The sequence below is a fragment of the Oreochromis niloticus genome, linkage group LG17 (genome assembly GCF_001858045.2).
Source record: "Oreochromis niloticus isolate F11D_XX linkage group LG17, O_niloticus_UMD_NMBU, whole genome shotgun sequence".
NCBI classification, from domain to species: Eukaryota; Metazoa; Chordata; class Actinopteri; order Cichliformes; family Cichlidae; genus Oreochromis; species Oreochromis niloticus.
This window is the reverse complement of record NC_031981.2, coordinates 17,686,736-17,709,962: the sequence shown is the minus strand read 5'-3', so window position 1 is coordinate 17,709,962 and position 23,227 is coordinate 17,686,736. Positions and strand designations below refer to the sequence as shown.

The window sequence follows — 23,227 nt, the reverse complement described above, 5'->3', positions numbered from 1 at the left end:
AAATGACCAAATTCCATGAGACATTTTGACATACTTTGCCCTTTAACCAGAGAAACAACTTATTTAGCTGACCAAAGTAACTACAAAAATAAGGCATAAAATAAATTGTAATCTTAAACATAATTCTGTTGTTGCTGTGCAAATCATGACTGCTGCATGCTGTCATTATATGAACACCATTAAAACTAGGGGAGAAGATTTAAAAAACAAACAAACAAACAAACAAACAAGATAACAGGAGCAAAGATAACTAAAGCTAACTAGAGCCTGATTTTTGCTCCAGATAATTGTGTTAAGCTTTTGTTAGCCCTAGTTAGCTCCCTTTAGCTCTTAGTAACTCATATAACCTCCAGATAGCTGCAGCTAGCTACTTTAAGTTACCATCAACACCTGTTCATTCAAAATAACTGTTAGTTCTGAGTAGTTTCTTTTAGCTTCAGTTAGCTCATGGTACCTCCAAACACATGCTTTTAGCTTCAGGTACCTACTGTTAGACATCTCAGTACAGTTGCTCTTTTTGGCTTTCATTTGCTGCTATTACCTAGACATATCTAATATTGAATACTATTAGGTTTAGATAAGTCCTGCTAGCTTCTTTTAACTATTATCTGCTCACATTTGTTCTACCATTAGCCCCTGTCAACCCCAGTCAACCCTTTTTAGTTTCCATTAGCCTATGTTAGCTGTAGTTATCTAGAAGAGGTAGCAGAAGCTATCTAGTTTTCTTTTCTGTTACGTTAAGACAGCTCCTGTTAGCTCAATAAATCTACTGTTAAGTCTTATTAGCTTATTTAGACCCAATTAAACTATTCTTTGTTTTTATTTCCTCTAGATAACTAAACCTTAACTCCATTTTAGCAACTTTTACTTTAATTTTTTATAATTATTCGATACAGAAACCATCAAGTAAAGCTTGATGTTTTAAAAATTGTATATAACTGCATGTTTTCTATTTTAATAACACACTGAATTATTCATTTTAGCGTTAAATTTAGTACAGCTAAATCAGCTCAGTGACATTTTTTAAACATTTAGCTATTACAAGCAGCAATATAAGATATCAAACATTAGGGGCATTCAGAGCATTTGGTTTATGCGGTAATGAGATTCAGAGAAGCTGTGGACTAGAGTGAAAATGATTTTTCTCAAATTACATAATATGTACAGTGTTAAGGCCCATCCCCAATGTAAATAAGCCATGTTACAATACAAGCAGGACTTTTTAAAAACAGATTAAAGTGATTTACAGAGCGTGTTATGCATAAATTTTTGCAGCTGCAGAGGGAAAACACCAAAGCTGACTGTAATACTTTTGCACAAGCCTTATAGATCATGGAAGGAGCTGCAGCTGTTCATCAAGGTTAGTGTCACAATTACCCAAAACAGAGAAGTCCTCCAACATGCAGGCAAAGAATGTGAATCATTGACCAAATCAAGTGTAACTGGAAACATCTGTCACTACAGAGCGTTTTGATAAAGTATACTGTATAGTTCATATAAGAATTAAAATATTTAATAGCAGTTTAATTTATACAAATATTATTTATTCATGTAAAGGATATTAATTATACATAGCAGTGACAGGTGCCTCCAAATAAAGGCTCAGAACACACTGTAGGTGGGTGATTGTGTATGCCACCTGCAACCAGAGCAAAACCATCACCAGTTGTTGTAGCTACAGTATTTCATTTTCCACACTTATTTTTGATCAAATATCAATTATATAAAAGCAGAGTGTGACACCAGTTTCTCTCAAAATACCAGATAACAACTGTCAAATTTAAAAATAAAAGCTTTCTTAGCACTGCGGACACGTGTGTGCACTGCACAGCATTTGGAGAGCATCATCTATCTGCAAAACCGAGCCAATGAAAACCAGAGTTTTGTCAAAATCAATCATTTTTATAGATATACACCACTAGAAATGATTCAGTGGTCTTGCAAGATTTCCCCAGAAGAATTTAGCTCTCTACTTGTATTAGCGGTGTCGGTGGTAAAAATCTGTTGATTCCAATAAAGATAATTTCTAAAAAGTCAAACACCAAAGATTGCTCAAATAATCCCCAGAACACCCAATTTCGGAATAGCTGTTGACACAAATACCGTCACCGTGCTGCTCAGTAGTGCTGCCACTCTGTTTGCTGGAAGCCCCCTGAAGAACCCCTGGACTTGTGGGCGCTACAGGTCCAGGTCCTATGAGTCACACGTCATAATCATCATCATCATCAGCTGGCTTTTTGGTTTCTTTATTCTCATCCATGTGTACCATTTCACTGGCATTTTATTTATTAAAGGGGACCCATTATGCTCATTTTCAGCTCCACGTTTATCTTTTAAGTCTACTAGAGTAGCTTTGCATGATTAATATTTAAAAATTAGCCTCATCTATCTTACCATGAGTATATATTTATCCTGTCTAAAAGAAGCTGATTTAGCTCCCCTTTAAACTGGAAAGTGTAAGCAGCAGTTGGCTTATGTGCTTATTTGCTGTAAAGACCTCCCCTCTTGCCATTCCTACCTTACCAAAGTAATAATAGGAAACGTATAATAGGTCCCCTTTAAGAAATGTTCTGGTGTGTGTCTCAACAGCAGAAACACACAAAAAAATAAAGATTTATGCACTGAAGAAAATGTAAAAACATCCTGACAAAATAAATAATGAACATAATGAAACCTTTTTTTAAAAGGTCATCATCTTGGTAAACCTGCTGTGTGATTACTGTCACTGATTTCTCACTCACCTGTGCGGATGTAGAGTTGCATAGCCTGTTGCTGCTGCCGTCGTTTGATGCGTGCGTATTGCTTCTTCAGGGCATGGATGTCGGTGCTCATTCTCTCCATCATCATGCCGTTAATGGCCGCTTGATGCTCTGCCCTTGCACCTCCTCCTCCTCCTGCTCCTCCACTACCAGCCCCTCCTCCTCCTCCTCCTCCTCCTGCTCCCACCGCTCCGGGGCTCAGCTCTGCGATGCTTCCCTGCTCGGCTCGCTGGTCTGGATGTAAGAGTACACGTAGAATCAGAACACATGCTTTATTATTTCCGCTTGTTTGGATCTATTTTATGACTGAATGTGAAATAAAGTGATTAGAGTCAAATTAGCTGGTGGTTCAAAAAGGCAGACAAAGCAATTTAAGCAGAATATACAAAACAGACCAAATCCAGCGTGCCTTTTTGGCTCTTCTTAAGCTCCTTTTCATACTTATTTACTTGCCCAGTTTGGCTTTAAATCAAAATCAGCTGTGCACTAGAAACATCAGATTTAGTACAAACAAGAGAAAAAAAAGCTACTTGATGCTCTCGATAGATGATAACATCTGGAGCATTTAATTAAATGTACACTACATGCTGCATTGTTTGATAGTGTTTTGGAGTCTTCATATCTGCTAAAGTTACAAGTTTCAAAGACTTTCAACGTAAGCCCAGTGGGCTGAGTCACTCTTTCCTGTTTTCTTTGCCTCTGATGGCATCACAATCGTGGCGCTTTTAGACGAGCAGCCTTTGAAGATGACATAAAGTGCATTTTGTTGAGTGAATTATTGTTTGTTTTCTCTTCAGCTTCACTGAAAGTTGGAAGTTATTTTCCATCTCAGCTCTTCCAGCAGGACGCAACGAAAAATCCCCGTCAAAGACAAGCAGCTCAATTTGTTTACTGTAATTACTCTGCTGTCTCAGAGCGGCTGTGCAGGCGATTGATTGATGTTCTTTTCCTTCACATTGCTTCCAAATATAATAAGCAGAGTTTCCCTTTTGAAGTAGGTCAAGTCAGTTGTACTGAGATCTTCTTATGAGGTTAAAAGTTCAGCTCAGGTTTGGAAAACAGCTTTTTCAGATCTTAACCAATGTTTTTAACTAAAGCCCCTGGCTGGTTTCAGCTTTTTCATGCTTGTACGAGTCGTTGAAGAAGCAGGAAGTGGGGATTTGTCTGGAGGAAACAGATCAGAGTCTGTCAGTACTTAGAGTCAAATTAAGGGCAGGATACAAGGATTTGGGGCAGTAGTCCATCTGGAACTGCTTGGCTCCTGACTGTATCCACACTGAGGGTCACCATTTAAATCCTGTGTGTGCGTGCTGACCTTTGAGATGTTTCTGGTATCTCTGCAGCTCGGGGGCCAGTAGGCCACCCAGGGGACCCAGACAGCCGAGCGCAGTCACCACAGAATCTTCATCGTCCATGTCGGCGTCATCATCGCTCTCCCAGCTGCCCAGACCACCACTGCAAGAAAACCATCACCACCACAAAATACATGTTTACATGTACAAGAGGCAAGATTTCAGACAGACAGAAAAAGTGTGTAAACACACTTTTGGACTGAATGTTTGGGTTTTCTGAACATTTGCTGACGACCAACATAATACTGTTAATGTTGAACATAAGTGTCAGTGAGCAGAGTTGCACTGCTTTAAGTTACAGTGAGTTCATTCTGTATTCAAATTATAGTTGGTGATTACAAAGAGGCTTTACTGCTTCCTATACTGCGCTATTTTCCTTCTAAAGTAGTGACCATCAGTACAATACAAGCATCTGTCCCATGGTCATACCTCCAGGTCATCACTAGCAGTTATAGAGAACATAAAGATGTCTTTAAGAGAATTAAAGTGGAGAAATATTGAGCGTTTTGGGTTTTTTTGTTTGTTTGTTTTTTTTAAACACAGCACTATTGATTTTCTGAGTTTAGAACAAACCTTCCATTGGATTTCACTGAGGTAGGGAACGGAGTGATGTTGTAGGTGTATTTCTCTCTTAGCTCGGCTAGCTGGGGGAAGGGAAACACCGCCATGGAGTAAACCTCCTGACAGACACAGAAAGGAGGCAGGTGAGAAAGCCACGATCACAACATTTAAAGCATTAAAGCAGTGTGTGTGAAGTTTGCTCACTACCTGCATGAGCTCTGTAGGATCGATGAGGTTGTGCTCCAACATCTCCTGAGTGAGACAACCCATGGTGCTGTAAAACTCATCTGCTGTCTGACAGTACTCTATCCTCCTGAAGAAAGAGGAAGTGAGAGAACCAAGGATGGTTTATAATTAGATTTAAACCATTAGAGATGTGGGATGCACGTAAAAAGTTGATTAGATAATTTTATTCATGTCAGAATTTATCAGAGACGCAAAATTTATCAACAGTGTCAGCAGAATATTTTATCACTTCTATTGCAAATGCTTGTCTTTTATTTTGAAAATTAACCAGATTAACTATGCTGTTCCCATTTCTGACTTCCTGCCCTCTTTATCTGCTCTGTGAAGCTTCTGCAAAAAAACAAAAAAAACAAACAGACTTGAAGGCATTTTGAGGGACTCAAAACCATCAAAACCACTTTCCATCTGATACGTGGACATCCTGTTTGGATGCAATCAGCTCCAGCAGCTGAAACCCAACAGGATGCATTTCCGGGGTAATTATTATTAATAAAACAGAATAGCAGGGGTGATATTCGTTTTCAGTGGACTTTTAATGCCAAGGGAAATTAAATTAACTTGCAAACACTGGGAATAAAAATTGGGTGGAGGTATGTAGCCCAAAGCTACATAACTCCCTGAGCACCATGGATGAACTGCAGTCCTGGACACAGAAGAATATCTTGATTATTTTGTGATATTTTCTAGAGATGCATGGTGCTCAAGGAGGTATGTAGCTTTGGGCTACATAGTTTGTTTTGTTTTTAATATTTGAGTTTATATTTTATATTATAGTATTCAGTGCTTGCAAGAGAATTGAATTGCCCTTGTCATTAATAAGCAGCAGAAATTTGCTTCCTCTAAATGGTCAATAGGATATCTGGGCTGGATAGCGTAAGGACCTCAGTTGGGAGGGACCCGAAGCCTCTACTCTCTACACACCAAAAGAAATCAGCTGAGGTCTGTGGTTCAGGCTTCTGACTGGAATGCCTCTTGGACACCAACTAGGTGAGGTGTTTTGAAAATCTCCAACTGGGAGAAGATCCTGGGGAGAACCTGGACTTCTCTCAGCTGGCTTAGGAATGCCTCAGTGTCCCACCAGAAGAGCTGGAGGTGGTGGCTAGGGAGAGCTACTGACCCAGATGGATGAATGGATGATGTGAAATGTCCAGTTTTCCCCTATCCTAAAGTGCTAAACAAAAAATCTTGATTTAAATCTACTCCAGCAGCCAATCACTTCTAAGTTACACGTAAGCACCTCTGTTCATAATGTTCATGCATGAGTAACACTGCAACCAAACAGCCAAGCCAAACCTGGTGTAACATCCGCAGCAGAATTAACAAAACATACGTGTTTGGGTGTGTTCTCTAGACCAGGTGTGACTGCAGGTAGGTTCACTTACTCTCCCAGTCTCTCCCAGATGGCAAGACCAACCCGAAACAGCACCTCTGACCCCTCAAAGAAAACAGAGTCCCAGATCTTCAGCACGGTGGGTGCCGGCAGGCAGGTAGCAAACATGGTCAGAAACCACTGCATAGTGAAGACGTTGGTCAGCGGAGGCTCGTAGCTGCCTGCAGCAGAGAGGCAAACAGGGACTGTGATACTAAACATACACGAACAAGTTCTTTGCCTCTCTGCAGGATGAACATCTAAATAGTTTACAGACTTTGTGACCAAATATCCCATGTAACAACTGTACCTCCAGCCTCTCGGTTGGCTGCTTTCTGAAGGTGGTGGAGGTGCTGGGAAAGCCTCGGCAGCTTTAGACGCAGCAGGTCTCTGAATACCGCCATGTCCACTGACAAGAGGAGACAACAGAGTAAGAAATCCAGCCTGATGAAAACCTAATGGTATCCATTAATCCTCAGATTAGAGCCCCAGATCCACAACTTTTTAATTTACATAACTATTTTTATAAATAAGCTTTTCCAAAGTTAGAGGCATTTCAGACTACATCTATCACATCCATTACATTTTAGCTCATTAATCTCAAACTCAAGGCATTATTCAGATTACTTGTTCAATAAAATGCAAGAAACTGAAAAAAATAAGCCCAATTTGATATAAAATTTGCTTTCTGAATGCTTGTTTTGTTCTGTCAAGTCCATTAAATCACTAGTGTTTTCACATCCAGTTAGGACCCATCTGCTGACTTAGGCTCTGGGGACGTTGGCCAGTTTTTGTAGGGCTTCAACTGTTAGTGGATGAAAGAAATCCAGATTAAGCTTCTCTTTTCTGCCCATTTACAAATTCAAACAAATTATGAAACAAGCTTAATTTCAATGATACAATAGCCAACCACCCGGGACCTGGCCCTGGATAAGAGGGAGGGATGGATGGATGATAGCCAATTACATTTCAGGAAATACAATATACGACTAAAGCTGAGACGTCACTACTCCAGGCCTACGTGTGGACTACAACATACAGGAATGCGTTTATGGAGATTATTTCATCTCCAAATCAGATAAATGTACCCAATGGTGTAAAGAAAAACAGTCATGACTCTATGATGCAGACAGATATTCTCCTGCATCTCTAATTGCTGCTGCTCTGTTAAGCACTCTGTATCTGCCCTGATGGAGTTCCTGCAGTTTGGTGTCCACTTTCACATTTTTACATTTGGCGCTACGATATTGTCATTAGCATCTTTTTAACACATAAGTGTGAAAATTAGATATTATGGCAGCCAGTATAATCTTAAGTGTAATGTCATAGGCTGTTTACCTGATAACGCTCGCAAGTTGTTGGCAAAATAACTGTCAGGGAGCACTTTATCGATAAGATAGATCATCACCTGGATATAGATGAGTGGGGAAAAAAAGAACAGAAAAATAAATAAAAAGCGTGGTTTAAGCACGGTTATCATCATTCAAAGCAAATTAAGCTACATCAAAAAGATTAGTAAGCACATGTAAGCAGACTAAACTCAATGACCTGAGTTTGATTATATGGTTAGATTTTGGTGTATACCTTCAGTGCATCACTCTCACTGCCTTCTGTAACCTCCAGTATAAGAGCAGCCAGTACATTGAATCCTTGGCAGTAACCCACAGTTTTATTCCAGCGGGCGTATGCCAGAAGCACCCTCTTCAGCACCACCCTGTCTTGTTCCCCTTCCTGGCCACAATAAGAGCTGCAGCCTGTCCTGTGTAGATCCTGTGGACGAAAAGGAACAACAGCTTGGATTATTTTATTACAAGGACGTGCATTAACATTAAACAGGATAAATGATGACTAGACTTTGCCCTGTTTACGGAAACAGCCTCTGTTGAATCAATGAGTCAGTGAGAAACGGCAAAGATCTGCAATGACTCAGCTGACAGAGTTATCCTGTGTTCTGACGCACAAATCATCAGCAAACAGCATCTAAGCAGGTACACCTTCCAAGAAACACATTATCTTTTATTGGTAGCCCGAATATACTGTTGAATGCACGTAAACAGCCATCACGGATGTATGCACCTACAAAAACAGCTCATCATAGCTCAACAGGTTCAGGAAAACAAAATGTCAAGGGAAAGATGGAATGTTAATAATTATAGTCTTGAATCCAGTGTAGTACTGAAGTTTCAAACAGACTGAACTGAGTGTACATGATGCTAGTTTGATGACATTCACACCCAGTCTGGAGGAATAATTTACCTTTAATATTCTGAGGTCTACGTCATCGCTGACATAAGAACGAAGCCTAGCCCTAAGTTTTACAGAAAAACAAACTTTACGGGAATAAATGAAATTTTTTAATTCGTGTCAATCACAACTTTTGTTTTTAAGGCTTTTTTCTCCAATTGTCAAGGAAAAATTTCAAAACCACATCATACATTCACATATTGTCATAGCACAGGTTCAGGGGTTTTGTATTAGGATTACATGTCATCACCACTAATAATTTAGACCCTACATGGTAAAATGGATTGATATTGATATTGATATACCTTTATTAATCCCACAAGGGGAAATCTGCATGTGTATATGTCTGTGTGCGTGTGTGTATGTCCAGAGTTCAGCTGAGACAGTGTCCTTCGCCCTGCCAGGCTAAGTAAACAGTCTTCCAGCCAACCCAGGCGGCCTTGCATAGAATGGGAAGGAACAGACTCAACACAGTCGTTATCAGGGAGTTTTTGTTCAGCTCCAGCCTTGAGCCCACAGCTGGCGCCGAAGGGGTAGCCGCATTATGATGGTGATTTTTCTTTTACAAACAACTCATGAGAATTTCGAGCTGTTTTTAACACTCCGACACTGGTCTCTCAATCTCCCGTTGGATAGCTGCCAGTTTCTCCATGATGTTATTAGCCGTCGATTCCGTGGTCTTGTCACTCTTTTGCTCACAGAGCAGATTCTGAGACCTCACGACCACAGCCAACTGATCCGTGATGTATTCCAGCTTCCGCCCATAGGTGTTGTTCTGAGCGGATTCTTCCCTGATGTATCCCAATATCCACTCAGAGATGTTATTCTGAGTATTCACTGCAGCCGCAAGCGCCTCCAAGCTCTTAACCATGCTGCCTTCCGTGAGCCCTTTCTGAGAAGCCGCACCTCGTCCCATCGATTCAATCCCAGCGGGCAGCCTTGTGGGGACTTGAACAGCCGGTTCCGCTTTCTTAATTCTCCGATAAGCCAGGGTCAGGCCAGCTCCGATCAGCAAGAACCCTGTTATCATGGTTCCGAATAGGTAGATATCTTCAGCGTCCTCGATCGACAGTCCCGCCAGGCACACGATCCTCCATTTCTGCCACCCATCCATCGTGTATCCGGCAGGGAAAGTCCCTCCAGGGCACTCGGGCTCTCCCGAGCCCAGACTTCTCGTTGAGAAAAGGGTGTCAATAACATTCAGAGACCAGTTGATCAAATCCATAATTCTCTTTTAGGTTTAGGTATTAAATACATAATAAAAATTCTTGCCTTTGCCAACCTAGTTGCAGTTACAAGTTTCATTTGGAGTTGAAAATTATCCTAATCAATATAGAAATCTATGGGGTGACGCACTTCTAGCACCACAGAATGGCTGTATAAGATGGACGTAGTTTCAGGGTCTCCAAGTGAAGTAAGGCATTCTTTCTAATGGCGAGCTGAGGGAGATTCGTCTTGTTGCAAAGAGACTTTCTACTCTGCAGAAGTCTATAAGAAAACAGCTCTCAACCCCCTTGCTCTGTGACCTCTGTAAACTGTAACTATATGGGTTTAATTGCTACTTTCTTGTCCTACTGAAAAAAAGAAAAAAAAACCGAGGTTTATTTTATAAATTATAATCATTCTTAGAGCCAGAAACAAGGATAAACCATGGTATGCTCATGAGCTAATCTCACATCTGGTTTCAAAATTATGCTAATGGTGAAAATGCCAACATCAAGACCCTGTAACAAGACTTCATTTACCAATGTCTGACATCCTAGTGACCACATCCATCTTTTATGAAACATGTATGCTAGGAGCCAGCCTCAAGTGGTCAATTATGGAATTGCAGTTTTTGGCATTTCATTTATCAAACCCAGGAGTGGACTCTTCTTTTAAAGATACAGGATCCTAAAGTGTATAGAATAAAAGAGCTGTATGAATGTTTGTGTGTAGTACTGAAGTGCTTTGAGTGCTCCGTGGAGTAGTACCATGCCCCTGCATGTGACCCTGAACTGTGTCGACATTACACTTCAAAAGGTATTCAATGGTCTGCCTCTTCTGTATTTTAAGCTATATGCTGCAAATACAATTTGGTTACCTTCACGATCTGGATCCCAAGGGAGTCATCATCTGGATTGCTGCGTTCATTAAAGGCAAAACGAAGAGTCTTCTCCCAGTCGATAGAGATACTGTGGAGGTACTGGTCTGCTAAGGTTAGCCAAACCTGCACAATTACAACAGCAGGCAATAAACAATGAGTCAGTCGGTGCTGTGGTTTTTGTAGAAATCCAGCAAACATTTTAACTGTACTTTTACTTCAATAAGGAACCTCCTGCTCACTGTGACTCCCTTTGTTTTACATCCACCCAACAGAAAAGATTTTAATTGTTCATCTCCTCTGACAAAATGAAAGTAATTGCTTCCATTTCTTCATACTTGCATCAAAAAAGATAAAACTGGGATGTGAGATGAATGGAGCATAGATAAAGTACATCTACACGCTGTTCTTTCATACCACGGTTTCTCTCTCATGACTGTAAAAACTTGGCCCGAAGGCTGATGACAACAAAGCGAACAGACGTTTCTTGTAATAGCACAGCTGGGCTCTCGCTTTTATTTGCTTAACACCCCGATGGCTTCAAAACACGACTAGAGAGGAAAGATGTGTAAGGTGTTGTTTATCAAAACACCTTTTTATACGGAAGCAATTTTGTGCCCAAACAGAGAGTGTTTCTACTTTTTTACTCACTGAGTATGACAAAGTTTTTACAAAGCTTATATTTGGGCGGTTAGAGTGACATACCCTGTTCCTCCATTCCTTTGGTATCCCAGTTGGAAGTCTTGCCACAGCTTTGAGGGCATCGTACCACTGTGGGGAAGAAAAAGCACTCAGTTTAATTAGTTTATCAATGAAAACACCCAGAATTATAATATTTATATGCTTACTCTATTAAAGAAAAAGGAAAAAGCTATCCAGTCTCACTCACTATATGTCCATCTTCTACATACAGTCTATGGCTTAAACATGCACATAGTGGAATGTAAACATATTTCAGACCAACAGCTTCAAAGTGGTAAAAAGAAGATGTATCAAGGATCTGCAGAATAATCTGAAGGTGTACTTAATATATAGGCAGTGTATCTTCACCCTCACCTGCTGAAATCCATTCTTTCCCAGAGATGGTTCGATGGTAAACTTCAGCCTTGTGTCAACCCCTACAAAGAAACAAACAGCTGGTTAGAGGCACCTTCTACTTGATGTTCAGACTTTTTTCAGATACAGAATTGGTTTTTGTTTAAATGTGTACACATGCACAGAAATGTTATCTGGAAATTGCACACTTAAAACATAAGGTAGTTAATGAAGCCAAGTTATTGATCTTCATAATTTAAACCCAATATTTATAAAAACGTTCCAGAGAAACATTTTTTTTTTCCCAACACCTTAGCGTACTTCTCATTTCACTAAAGAATCTGCTTAATGTTTAATGTTAAAGATCTGAAGTCTTTCTGCTAGTTTTAGTCAGATACACCCAATGGCAAAATGCGCAGTTTACACATTTTCCCGCGTATCCAAAGGAAAAATGGACATCTCATTTCCCGACTGTGATATTTTTTTGGTTTGCTTTGGAGCCGTCAGTCGCTCTCCACTTCCTGGTAGTGCTGAATCCGCGTTTCAATCTCCATTTCACTGCTTAAATATCGTCTAAAACCCCCTTTACAGCATATTTACTACAGTAGGCTAAGCCCCACGAGAAGACCTAACGGAAGAGAAATTCTCATCTGAAGTTAAGAAGCCGTAAAGTCCTGACATGCCAGTTCTCTCGGCTCAACGCCAACAGCTCCGACTACGGCCATTTGCCTTCCCGTCCCCGTCCAGCTCAGCCTCTGGAGGATTGGTGCCTCTCACACGGGACACCTGAGCGTGGTTTTTCTCTACGATGAAACGCCGAACATAAGAAATAATGGCTTGTAACCTGAACGGTCCGCTTCTGCCGTTTTGTCGTGCGCCATTATGGATGAGCGCCGTTTTATTCCGCAGTGTCCTCTCGGGGCTTCGGGAGAGGATTAACGCGGAAAACCCTCCTACTTCCCCGTCACAGATTAGTCTAACGCAGCCGATTCAATGTGGATACAGAACTGCAGCTAAGGCCGGCAGCAGCAAAGTTCAGAGGGCAAACTTAACCATTTCTCCACAGTGTACGTGACATAACCACGGTAAACACGAACATAAACAAGGAGAGTGTGAAACGATGGGATAAGAGAAGAGTCCACGATTCAAATCTTATTCTGAAAGTCTGCAATTTGATCGATTATCAAGGTAAAGGTAACGAACCTCCACCCAAATACAGCAGCGATTTAACAATCTCTTACACTGCCGCACATGTGCCAGAGAAACGTCTCAGTTTTATTTCAAACCTGGAATCTACTTAATCTTACTTTCACTGCGTCTTGTTTAGATTTCGACTTACTCTGTTACCCCCTTTTCTATTTAACTGATCTCGAGTATTTTTAAGGTTTTTGTCTTATTCCATTTTAATTGTCAATACTACTTTAATGAGCTTTTTCTAATGAGTTTTTTCTAGCCTGTATCATAATAATTTCCAAAATAACAAGATTCAAACTAAATGTGGGTCAAACCGTTCTAGCGGGACACGTTCATGCCTGACATTTTAATATATCCAGCCATGACCTTTTGTCGTTTACATGATGATATTACTGTATTTTCATTTACAATGTACTACAGCTCACTACTGTAAATTGTACTGTAATATTTACATATTACAGCCATTTACTGTAATATACAGAATTACATTATAATAATGTTTAAAAGACAAAAATCAATCCCAGTGCATGGGGTTGACAAATATAAAAATATTTTACTCCCATTATAAGTAAATACTATGAATGCAAATCAACCCCAGCCACTAAAGGTGTGCCCATTCATTTTAAATGGCCTGTATTTTAGCACCTGGTGTCTGCACAACACTTTCCCATGACCTTATATGCCATATATACCATTTCTTTGGAAATAAATAGCTTGTTTTACGTCACCTGCACATATTTGCTAACCACATGTCTGATGCATCAAGACATCCACAAATACACAGAAAATAAGCCAAGTCACTCATGACTGTTCAGCTATGCTGGTTAATCATCTCTTAAAATGATTAAAACACAAATTATTGTTTTAAACAGTCCTAAAGGATCCATTCTTAAAATGTTTGTAATACCACATTAATGCTTAAGTGTACGCTCTCACAGTGCCATTATTTTGATAATCATAATTGGAACAATACACATTTCTTGAATGGGATCTTTCTTGGCTTAAGATCTGTAAAGGAAAATATGGTTTTTAAAGATTGCTGCACCCACATGATGCAAAATCTCCAACAACACCGTGGACTTTATTATTTACATTATATATATTTCAGCCCAACATTTCGTAGTATTTTGGCACGTATCCCTTGTTAGCGCTGCTCTGCCTGCAGATTTTAAAATGAGCCCAAATGCTCTAAGGTCACCTGGCTCTAAGGTACACAGCAGCCGGGGTGCACTCCTGGATATCCCGTTGCGCTTCTTCAGGACGTTGCTGATGATGTTACCGACCCCTCCCGAGCTTTGCTGCCGCTGCTTCACGCCCGCTCTCGGCCTTCTGCCGGCGGCGGGGAGCCGCTCCTGCCTCATCCCGGAACCAGAGCGCTGTATACGCGCTCAGTTACCTCATCGTTTGGTTCCGCTTTTACAGGCACTCCTTTGATGGAGGGCTAGAAGACATCCCGGCCGCTCCTCCAAACGCTCTCCTGTAAATCAATCGGTTAAATTGATGTTTCAGCCTTCTTCCGGTGATGCCTCGATCTTCTGATTTATTCCAGAGGAAACAACATGTCTCCCACGTATCAGTGAGTGCGGTACTAAATCACCCAGGACGCCATGTTCAAAGGCTCCAAGTGATGCATTAAACATAAAAAGGTCAAAAATAGCCGAAAGTAACCGTTTGTGCTCCTTTGGTGCCGCTGATGCTGCACGCCTCCTCATCCTCCTCCGGTATGGCGTCACCGGGAGGAGGCGCACGGACGGAGGGATGCGGTAGGATGGAGAGACACGTGGGGAAGAGATAAAAGGATGAGGTAATGGTGGAGGAGAGCGCATGGAAAGGGGAAGCGGAGATTCAGTTTTGTAACCCACTAAATCCTAGCGCACCTAATACAACAATCTCATCTCGCTGCTTTCATCTATTTAGACAAAGAAGTCACTTTATCTGACAATAAGCACAGCAGTGCACAACACTTCACACGGAGAGACAGAAGACCTGCAACTAAGTAAATGCCTTTACTATAGTAAGGCAAAGATAAATTCTCAGACAGGAAAACCCTTTCTGGGCTAAGGTCAAGTGCCAAAAAGACAAGGCTCCTTCTTCAAAGTATCAGCTCATAGATACAAAGATACACAACAAGAGTTTTTTCTTCCACAAAATTTTACACAGTGAAAACATACACAGTGAAAAGAACGATTACACTTTATTTTTCTAAAGATTTTCGGTATATGGGTAACTTATCCCAGTGTTTCCCAACCTTTTGAAGCCACGGCACATATTTCACATTAGAAAAATCACACGGCACACCAAAAAACAAAATATGTCACAAAAAGGATATTGATCTTTTGACACACACCAGGCATAGCGGAATTGGCTCGGTTTGTCCCCAGTATACCCCCAGTACTTTTTGCTTTCTTCTGACCACTACTCATGCTAGGGCCTTCATCTCGGTCCGAACTTTCTCCAGGACCCAGGTCAGACTGACTACTTTTTCTTTTCAAATATTTATCCATTGCTATTACACGCTGCGTTGTCTCACTCACAGCATGACTATTATGCAATTTCTTCTGCGTCTTCTTCTGTTTTACTGGCAGTTGGCAATCCATTTAATTAGAGCAGGTAGTTGTACTGCCCGTTACTCACGCCTGTCGCTTAGATTACTAAACATGTGGAACCAAATAATCTTCCATGGCACACCTGATCATTTCTCACGGCACACCCATGTACCACGGCACAGTGGTTGGGAAACACTGACTTATCCTACAATTCAAACAGAAAGCCTTTCCTAAAATGTGTATAATCTCTCCTGCCGTTTAGTTATCCATCCTCACAAACGTTCTACCAACAAAACGTGACCAGCAATCAAAGAAATGTTTGCAATGAAAATCAATGATGCGTGGCACTGTGATTCAGCCCTAACAGGTGCAGTAAGTGCTTCCTGAGTGGAAAACATTTAGTCTGAATGAAATTTTGGATCGTTACCTGCAAACAGACTTTACATAAAAATAAATCAAGGCCTTTTGTGGTGAAACTGTTCAGCCAGTAAAGCTTCATGATGAATTACCTCAGCTCTGGGTGTTTATTTTCCAAGGACAGCACTAATAACAAATGTGTTTCTATCATGGAAATCTGTTTTGGGGCTGTACACATCTGCTCATGTACAGAAGCTGCTGTTACGCAGCAGACAGACATCATTAAAAAGAGACTTTAAGATAAATAGTTAACTGATAAATCTTTAATGTCCCAGTTTGAAAAAGCTTTTTCCAGCCCTCAGGCAAACATGCCCAAATTAACTGAAATTTTAATTAGTGTCAGAAAAAGTACAATCAAACATTTTATGAACTAGTAAGATGAAGATGAAAAATTATTCCACATATGAGTCGACCTGCTTACATTTTGACTGCATTTTTCCTGCTCTGCCTGCTGTTGATGTTAAAGTATGGGGATGTACACTTTTTGCAAGCACAGCAACAATCACAACTGATATTCATCAAATTCGTTCTTCAAAGGAGATGAACGCAGGTTATGTTGGTTTTGATTAAGAGCATTAGTGTGTGTAAATAGCATTCGATATAAACATGAACTCTTCATTGAGAATAGCTTCACCCTCTAATGCAGTGTTTCCCAACCACTGTGCCGCAGCACATCGGTGTGCCCCGAGAAAGGATCAGGTGGAAGATTATCTGGTTTCACCTGATTAGTACTCTAAGCTAGTGGTCCCCAATCCCCGGGCCACGGACTGGTACCGGTTCGTGAGTTGTTTGGTACCGGGCCACGAGAGTTGAGGCTCAGGTGTGAAATTTATGGTTTTCATGGTTTATCATCGTTAACTCGGTTTCCCTGGGTCTTTTTCTGTGTTGTAGATGTGCGTCTTATTTTGGAAGAAATATTTATGCATTACCATAGCAACCAGAGAGCATTAAGGGGCAGAGAGGAGGATGTTACTCTCAATGTTGTTGTCAGGAGTACACTGACTAGTGGTCAAAAGAAAGCAAAAAAGCTATACTGGGGACAAACCGAGCCAATTCCGCTATGCCTGGTGTGCAGGGAAAAATGATCAATATCCTTTTTGTGACATTTTTGTTTTGTGGTGTGCCGTGTGATTTTTCTAATGTGAAATATGTGCCGTGGCGCCAAAAGGTTGGGAAACACTGCTCTAATGCAGAGACACACACACACATCCTGTAGTAACAGATGGTCTGTTTTTCCCCTGTAGGAACAATTAGACCATAAATCGCTATTTGTTATGAAGTCATAATCTTGATATAAACACGTTCATGTCATTTCACGCAATAAAAAGTAATAAAGCATTGACTAAAATTTATTGTTTCGTATTTTCTATGTCACCAGCAAAAACGATTCAGCCAAATCACAGCCTTTGCAGTGTTCAACGGGAGCCATATTACCATATTATTGTTCTGTGTTGTGCAACTGACCACCAAGTGTAAGGCTGGCCTGGTCATAAAGTCTGTAAATGGAAAGCAGCCCTGGAAAGCCCATATTCTGTTATAGAGACCATGGGAGCCAATATGATGCACAGTGATGGAAAAGAACAGTTATCAGTAAATGCATAATAGCTATGCAGTGATATCTTCACTGCTCTGGCCAGGCCTGCCTGTAGGTGTCTGATAAGTGGAGTTAATCAGTGTTAAGGCCAAAATCTACAGTTCCTGTGGCTACACGAGGCTGTTACAGCATTTAAAAACTGCTTATTGCCTGGTACAAGAAGGTACAACAGTTTTGGTCTCACCTACACTAATGAGTTAATTGAGTTAATTAACTGGACATCTCCACTTTTATACATTTTAAATTCTGGCTTCAAATAAAACCCAACATGGAGGCTGCCATGCTGTATGTGGTATAGAGGTGAATGCTAAAACGGTCTTCAGTGACCTTCCACCTTATGACCTCTGTAAATATGATCCTGGTGACTTTATGGGTTCAATTACCCATTTCAAGTCATATTGAACAAAAAATATTGCAAATTACAGCATTAGAGTCATAAGAGAAGATTATTATCATTACTTTTTTGTTGTTTCGGCTTCTTTTTGGATCATAAATTAGCATGTTTTGGTTTAAACTTCATTTCTCCTGTTGTTTGACAAATCTGGTTTGGATCATGTCATCCACAATTTGGACCTCTCAGTTTTAAGTTGTTGCTCTAGTTTATTTGCACCTACAAAGACCAATGAACTCCTGAGCACATGCAGACATGATCCTTTCTGTACTTTCACTCTGAGAATTTGGGGGTGAATTATTTCACTCTGTCATTTCTGCTGTCAAACTTGCTGTTTTCAAGATGTAAAAGATAATCAATATAGTCAGGATATTCATTTTCACGTGTTTATCATTTGCTTAATTCACAACCTGTTTCCTGAAAATATAAAAAACTAAGAGTGTAATTTTCATACTTCAGGGGATTTGACTACAAAGAAAAGGTCCTATAGGACGAGCAACCTCAACCATCTAAACCCCAAAAAGGTCACAGAAACAAGGCTGACATGTGCACTATTGTTAAAAAAATGGCTCTGATGTGTCTGCATCTGATTTGCAGAACAGGATAGAAAAAAGTGAAACTATTAACCATATTTCAGTTGCTGTGTTATCTGGTAATTATTCAGGTTTCTGCAGGAATGCCTCCATTAACTGCCATTTCTTTTTTTTCTTTTTTTTTTTTTGAGTGACAGGCTTTTTCATGATTTATAAATTGGTGACAAGGGTTGCTCTGAAAGTCTAAATGTGAAATTAAATTAATTGTACAGTGTTACACTAAAGCCAATCAAAATGCAGCACACTTTCTGAACATAACACATAACATATAACATAATATATAATATGGGCAATGAGGATAAGGGATAAAAAAAAAATGGTGTGCAGGAGAGACACCTGAGCACACTTACAATACCCGTATAAATGTATTTTTATTTAAAAAAAAAAAAAAAAAAAGTTCTACTTCATTTTTTTCTCTTTCATGATTTATGATATCAAAACTAGGACATGTGTCACAAAAGTATTTTAGGTCCTTTCGGCACCCATCCATAATTATTTTGTTTCTTTAAAATGCAGGATGTTATGTTGCAACGAAAAATGAGCCTACCTGCTGTTCAAACCTTGTGCTTATGAAGGGCAGCCAATAAGAACAAAGAACTAAGAACAAGCAACTAAAATAGCTTGGTTCAAAAGTCATGACACCAAGATTCAGCATGAGATAAATACAGATTATTTTAAATCATTAATCACATGAATCCTGTGACTCACACAACGCTACCCTAGATGAGTCCAAACAAATATCTGGAGCTGAAATGGATCATAATCCAAACAAAGAGGCATGAGGGATGTTCTCATTCACTATCAACCGATTGAAAGCACCGAGGATTTAAAGAGCATCAAAGATTTTAGATGAATTTGTGTTAACATGTAGATTTTTTAAGAGGTACACTGTGTTAATACACACTCCTGAATTCAGATGAAATAAACTCATGAGATTTTTCATAATTTATTCGATAGAGAGAATGTGAAGAATGATAAATATAATTTGTGTTCATTTTCAGTCACTCATATTCATATAATTTCTTGAAGGATGGTGCAGATTTTGTGGTCTTATCAGCTCAGTGCAGTCAGCTAAGAGGAACTCCACCTGTTGTTTCACACAGTTACACCTCCTGTGTGACACTGCCTGGTTTGCTATTACATAAAAACAACGAGTGTATAGTCTTACGTCGTTTTTGTGACACGGCCTGAAGAAAAGCTGTGATAATGTCGTAGTTCTTCTGCAGTTTGTGGCAAAGTCGGTCCCGTCTCCTCAGCTGGCGGATCAACTTGGCCGACTGAAGGCCTGTACGATATTTCACCTCCTGGATGACTGAATGCAGCTCCTCTGGGGCTGAAAACAAACAGAAAAATTGGTGATGCAAACTCCACACAAAAAAACCCTGGCTTGATGGTGGAATTGAACATTGCACATTTTTATTGTGAGGCAATATTGCTAACCACTGCTCGACCTGTGCTGCCCTTATAGTATTTATTATTATTATCATCATTTTAAATGCCAGCATCAGCCCAGAATTACATGATCTACTGATCTCTAACTGGGATTTTTCAGATGATCACATTTTAGGAACATATGTCTTTCTTTAACCTACAGCTTTTTCAAACACATACACATATTTTCCACAATAATATGTACTCCAAATAAAGCCGTGGCACAGTTTTGACACACCCGTGATATCTGCAGTCCTCTGATAAATCATAATCTCACACTCATTAGCCTGTTTTCCAAGCTGCAGGCAAAGGAGGAAATGAAAACCAGATCAGCAGCGCCACATAAACACAAACCCTCCACCCATTAATGGAAACATAGCGTTTAAAATCTGATTGTCACAGCAATAGATTTAAGGAAAAACAGGGGACACTTTTGGTTGTTTTTCTCATGTGTAAAATAAAAGGCAGTACATACAGCACTGTGAATAACTGAAAGTGAAAGAAATTTTGTGAGGTCTTTTTGCAACTTACTAACTAACTAACTAACTAAATTTTAAAAATAAAGATTTAAACTTTCAAGCAGAAAAGCTTGGAGGATGTACTGTAGTAATCGTCTCTTCTGAGCCAATCAAAAACAAGAGCAGTTACATTGTGATATACATCTATTAAGGATGGATGGATGGATGGACAAGCCATTCAAATAGATCAATAACTTTTTTCTAATTAATCCTGCTAACAACCACACAGACAAATCACATAAACTTTGGATGTTATGCATTTAGCTTTTTGTTGTGTGTATTATTTTTGCAAATACCTTTGGATTAAAGATAATACAAAAAAAATTAATCCACAGACATTGTATCAATTTTCACAACTGTAAGACTAAAGAGTCTAATCCAGCCAGTCACTGGTTGCCAATTAGGCACGCACAGATCTGATATTTAGTTATTGGCCAGATCCCGACTCAAAATGGTGGATCTGGTATCAGTAAAATCTGTCCATCTACTTGATTCAATTATATGCCGTTCTGTGTTTGCTGTACCAGTAGTGCGCTGGTTGCTAACAGCAAAGAGTCAGCAGTTTGGAGGCACAGCCGTTGATGATACTTTTGGTTTTTCTGCAGTCGTCTCATTTCGTTGAGCCTGATACCTGATCCTGAAACTGTGCTCTGATTTCACTGAAATAACCCCCACATCACCACGCTGATAACCAGAGTAGGCTTTGCTGTGTTGCAGATTTGAATGGTGAGTTGTAAAACACACACCGACGGCCTTCATGTATTCAAATGTCCAACTAACTGTTCAACAACACTGGCAAAGATGAAGCTTTTCTTTCTAAGGGGAATTCATAATACTGTACTGTGTGAGTTTATGTAGATACACTGAATGAAGGATTTGGGGTAAGAAACCTATGGAGGCATGTTTATGTGAACTTCTAAAAAAGGAGGTAAAATGCTGACTGGCTGAAAATGGCAAGTTCACGATGAGCAGAAAAAAATAAAGCACAAACAATGACTGCAGGGAACAGTTTTCATAGTTTTCACTGTTTTATCTAAGAAGAACTTTTTTTATATTATGAGTTTGGTATTCTCAGAGCCAGGAGCTAAGCTGAAGGGCCAGCAACAGGACAATCAAGAGTACTGAAGGAGAATCTCCAACCTTCAGTTCGGATTGTGCCGCAGGACAACGATCTGAAACAAACCAGCATGTCCAGAAAGCAAAATTAAGGTCTTGCAGTAACCTAGTCAAAGCCAGGACTTTGGTTACATTGAGATGCTTTAGCATGACCTTAAACAGGCTCTTCTTGTTGGAAAACCCTCTAGTGGACCAAAATTCCCCCACAGCAACATGAAAGACCAGTTATCACAAATGCTTGATTGCAGCTGCCAAGGGTGGCACAACCAGCTTTTAGGTTTGAGGAGCAATTACTTTTTCACACAAGTTCAGGTAGGTGTGGCTAACTTTTTACCATTAATAATTGAATTAACCTTTGAAAACCTGTGTATACCCGGGTTAACTTTAAAAAATATAAAAATTTGAATGATGGTTTGAAACATATGAGTGTACAAAAAAAAAAAATAGTAATCAGGAAGGGGCCAAATACTTTTTCACAGCACTTTACATCCAGTGCGCTAATTTCAAAGTTAGGAGAGCAATGTTTACATCAAGCCTTATTTGTAAAAAAAAAAAAAAAAAAAAAAGATTCCTGATCATTTATATGCTTGTGAATTTAACACTGGTATCAGATCAGTGGTCTCTATCACCACATACCTGAATTCAGGGCTGTGTAATTATTTAAATTTTACATTTCAAAAACAACAATTATATCAAATCTTTTTTTCATTTTTTGTTTAATTTTTCCCATATTCATCATAACTTTCACATTAGCTTGTAAGAAGTTCAGGTAAGTTTGCATTTACAGTTTTGCTTTGTTTTTTTAGCTGAACCACAATTTAGGTTAAAGGAAATGTACTTAATTAAAAGCACAAATTTCTGCCTTTTTAAGTGTAATAATGCAAATATTTTCCCAGCATAATGGCACCTGAAGCCAAGGTATCTGTAAGTTACCAAAGCAGGGAAAAGTTGCATATGTCGATCCCTTACACAAACGAGAGTGCTTAAGCGTAGCTAATAAACTGTACTGCTCTGCAGGGATCAATAAAGTGTAACATTTACCAAAAAGGGTTTTAAACTTTTCCACGGACCGTTCCTGACCAAACACAGGAGCAAAGCGAGTCTGCATATTTTGGCTGGTATTTCAGGTATTATTTAAGAGTATTTCCTCTTCCTGAGTGGCAGCCCTGAGCATTGTCTAACTCATACCAACCCTCAGCAGTGCAGAGTGCAAACACTGAAGTCACAGGTCTGCCCGTGTTGACTGAAGAATTCCTTTAAACCAGAGGAAACAATGGCAGCGTGGACCTCACAGTAACATGCCAAGTGGGAATCTGGGGTAACAATGAAGGATACGAGGAAATGAGCTGTCAACGCATTCTGTCTCTGTCATTGTAACGGTCTGAACACTGAGCTTTACCCACATTACACCCAGCCTGCTCAGCTCACTCCAGTATCTGATTACACTTACAGACAAATCAGCTATATATCAAGATGTATCTGTGAATCGGAAAACACACACATAACTTCCTCATTACAGAGACTACTGGAATGAATTATGGAAAATTTGGGATGAAGCTTTTACAAAAATAAACAAAGAAAACCCCAAAGCTTAAAGAAAAGCTCTGTTAAATGCTTCAATTAGAGAGCAAGAAAACAGTAACTGGATCATTTGTAGCTGTGAATTAAAAGACAGATAAAAAGCCTCCAGTCAACAGGGTTTGTGATCTCTGCAAATAAATTCTGGCACCCACTGAAGCATTTTTGATCTTCCTTCAAAGCAAAAACCACCAGAACTG

The 23,227-nt window shown here is 39.8% G+C and overlaps 1 protein-coding gene across 5 annotated transcripts in view; it reads right to left on the bottom strand.

Moving 5' to 3' along the window:
• Window positions 1-23,227, bottom strand: part of tbc1d30 (TBC1 domain family, member 30) — a 30,429-nt gene that overhangs the window by 4,584 nt on the left and 2,618 nt on the right. Inside the window, exons 2-14 of one of the 5 annotated variants that reach the window (XM_005475867.3) lie at window positions 19,553-19,717; window positions 11,671-11,732; window positions 11,320-11,385; window positions 10,615-10,740; window positions 7,872-8,057; window positions 7,626-7,695; window positions 6,598-6,696; window positions 6,301-6,469; window positions 4,880-4,985; window positions 4,685-4,791; window positions 4,075-4,214; window positions 2,742-2,993; window positions 2,104-2,193 (exon numbers count right to left, since the gene is read on the bottom strand). In XM_005475867.3, the coding sequence (XP_005475924.1) occupies window positions 2,104-2,193; window positions 2,742-2,993; window positions 4,075-4,214; window positions 4,685-4,791; window positions 4,880-4,985; window positions 6,301-6,469; window positions 6,598-6,696; window positions 7,626-7,695; window positions 7,872-8,057; window positions 10,615-10,740; window positions 11,320-11,385; window positions 11,671-11,732; window positions 19,553-19,717 (1,638 nt within the window). Of the gene's footprint in view, window positions 1-2,103; window positions 2,194-2,741; window positions 2,994-4,074; window positions 4,215-4,684; window positions 4,792-4,879; window positions 4,986-6,300; window positions 6,470-6,597; window positions 6,697-7,625; window positions 7,696-7,871; window positions 8,058-10,614; window positions 10,741-11,319; window positions 11,386-11,670; window positions 11,733-12,493; window positions 12,590-14,041; window positions 14,581-19,552; window positions 19,718-23,227 lie in introns of those variants that run through there. The other 4 variants (XM_005475870.4, XM_005475872.4, XM_005475869.3 and 1 more) reach the window with 4 other exon arrangements.